Source organism: Vombatus ursinus, unplaced genomic scaffold (assembly GCF_900497805.2).
Source record: "Vombatus ursinus unplaced genomic scaffold, bare-nosed wombat genome assembly UNPS02015051.1, whole genome shotgun sequence".
Classification (NCBI taxonomy): Eukaryota; Metazoa; Chordata; class Mammalia; order Diprotodontia; family Vombatidae; genus Vombatus; species Vombatus ursinus.
The window spans coordinates 5,688-7,432 of NW_020954829.1; the positions used below are offsets into that span (position 1 = coordinate 5,688).

The following is a 1,745-nucleotide window of genomic DNA, read 5'->3' on the forward strand; positions in this document are numbered from 1 at the left end:
CGAGGTCGCCCCAAACAGCAGCCTAGATCGAGCTCAGCCCGAACCGGGCTCCGGCCCGGCCTCATCTAGTCCGTTGGCGAGCCCTGGCGAGCCCCCCGCGTCCTGACAGCCGCTTTCTATGGAGCTCTCGCTGCCCGTGCTCTCGCCCGACAGCAGCCGGGTGACGCGCAGGTCGGCCCGCAGGCTCTGCACGTCGTTGCCGATGCCGAGCTCGCCGAGGTCGCCGATGAGCCGCGAGAGCTCGCGCTCCCCGTCGGCCGGGGACCCGGCTAGCAGCAGTGCGCCGGAGCGCCGCGGGTGCGGCGCGTCCAGGAGGTCCCCACACTCCAAGGGCGAGGCCCCGAGGGGAGGCTGGAGCTGCGCCTCCCCGTCGGCCTCCACGTCCCCGCTCTCGCCGTCCAGGGGCAGGTCCAAGTCTAGGGCCAGGTCATCCTCGTCCTCGCCGTCGTGGGGGGGGCCGGGGTCCTCGTCCGCGTCGCCCACGAGGTGCTCTCCCTGCTGCTGCTGCTGCGACTCCCGCTGCTCGCCCAGCAGGTCCTCCGTGATGGAGCCCAGCTTGGGCGCGCTGCGGCTCCGCTCCACCGGAGGCTTGTAGCAGCTGGGCCCGTGCAGCAGGAGCTTTCGGAGGGGCACCAGCGGGATGCTCTGCTCGCCCACCAGCTGCTGCTGCTGGTGGCGCGCGTCGTCGCGCCGCTTGAGTCTTTTGAATTCGGCCAGGGCCGTGGCCGACGTCTGGTAGAGCAGCAGCGCCATGGCCTTGGCCTTCTCGGCCTTGGACACGAGCACCGCATGGCAGCGAAGCATGACGGCTTTGTGTTTCAGCTCGTGCCGGTAGATCCAGGCGAAGACCTTGGGCAGGCGCGGGTCCGCCACGCAGTAGGTGACGCGGTGCAGCAGGTACAGGTGGCCCGGCCGCTTGAGCGCCTGGTCGTCGGCGTGCACCATGCGGATGCCCTGCGCGCTGATGGTCAGCTTCATCTTGGTGCCGTGTTTGCCCGCCTCGCTCTTGCCCCAGATCTTACCCACCGCCAGGTCGGTGCAGCCGTCGCCGCGCGACTGGATGGTGGTCGCGTTGCCCAGGTACAGCACAGTGTACGTGGGGTCCTCGCTAGTGATCTTGACCTTCTTCCGCTTCGACTTGAACATGCTGCCCACCCGGGTGAGGGCACTCTCCGGGCACGCCTTGGCCAGCGACGTGAGCGCCGAGTAGTTGAGGCTCACCGCATAGCCCTTGGCCTTCGCCGCCTGCTTGGGGTCCTCCTCGATCAGCTCGAATTTGTTTCTCTTCCACGGCAGCATCTCCCCGCTCTCCGCAGCTGGGGTCCGAAAAGGCAGGCGGAAGGGCAGAGGAGGCGGGCGGGCCGGGGAGCTCCCCCCGGGGCAGAGGAAGAGAGGGATGGGAGAGACGCTCGCGGAGGGCTCTGCCGGCCGTCGGCCTGGCCCCTCTTTACCGCATCTTGGCCCTCAGGAACAAAAGAGGACCCTGGGCTGCGGGGATGGGGCTCCGCGTGGCTCCCGTCGGCTCGCCGGGCAGGAGGGAGGCATGGTGCTTCTGCCCACTCCGGCTGCCCCGGCGGCGCTGCGCGGCGCGGCGCGGCGCGGTGGGGCGCTGGGCTGCGTGCGCTCGGCTTGGCTTGGCTCGGCTCTGCTTCGTTCTGCAGGGTTTGCGGGCTCAGCTCCGCTCCGCTCGGCTGTGCTCCGAGCCTAGCCCGGCTGGGCTACGCTGTCGTCCGGGGTTCGGCCGC

The 1,745-nt window shown here is 70.3% G+C and overlaps 1 protein-coding gene across 1 annotated transcript; it reads right to left on the minus strand.

The window, feature by feature from the left end:
- Positions 1-6: 6 nt before the first annotated feature.
- FAM43A (family with sequence similarity 43 member A) lies at positions 7-1,548 on the minus strand. The gene has a single exon (XM_027846093.1). It carries the CDS (start codon positions 1,297-1,299, stop codon positions 34-36), a length of 1,266 nt encoding a protein of 421 aa, XP_027701894.1. The 5' UTR covers positions 1,300-1,548; the 3' UTR covers positions 7-33.
- Between the last annotated feature and the right edge of the window lie 197 nt (positions 1,549-1,745).

Excerpts from the sequence above, each read along its gene's own strand:
- FAM43A (XM_027846093.1), bottom strand. The coding sequence starts at position 1,299 with ATGCTGCCGTGGAAGAGAAACAAATTCGAGCTGATCGAGGAGGACCCC.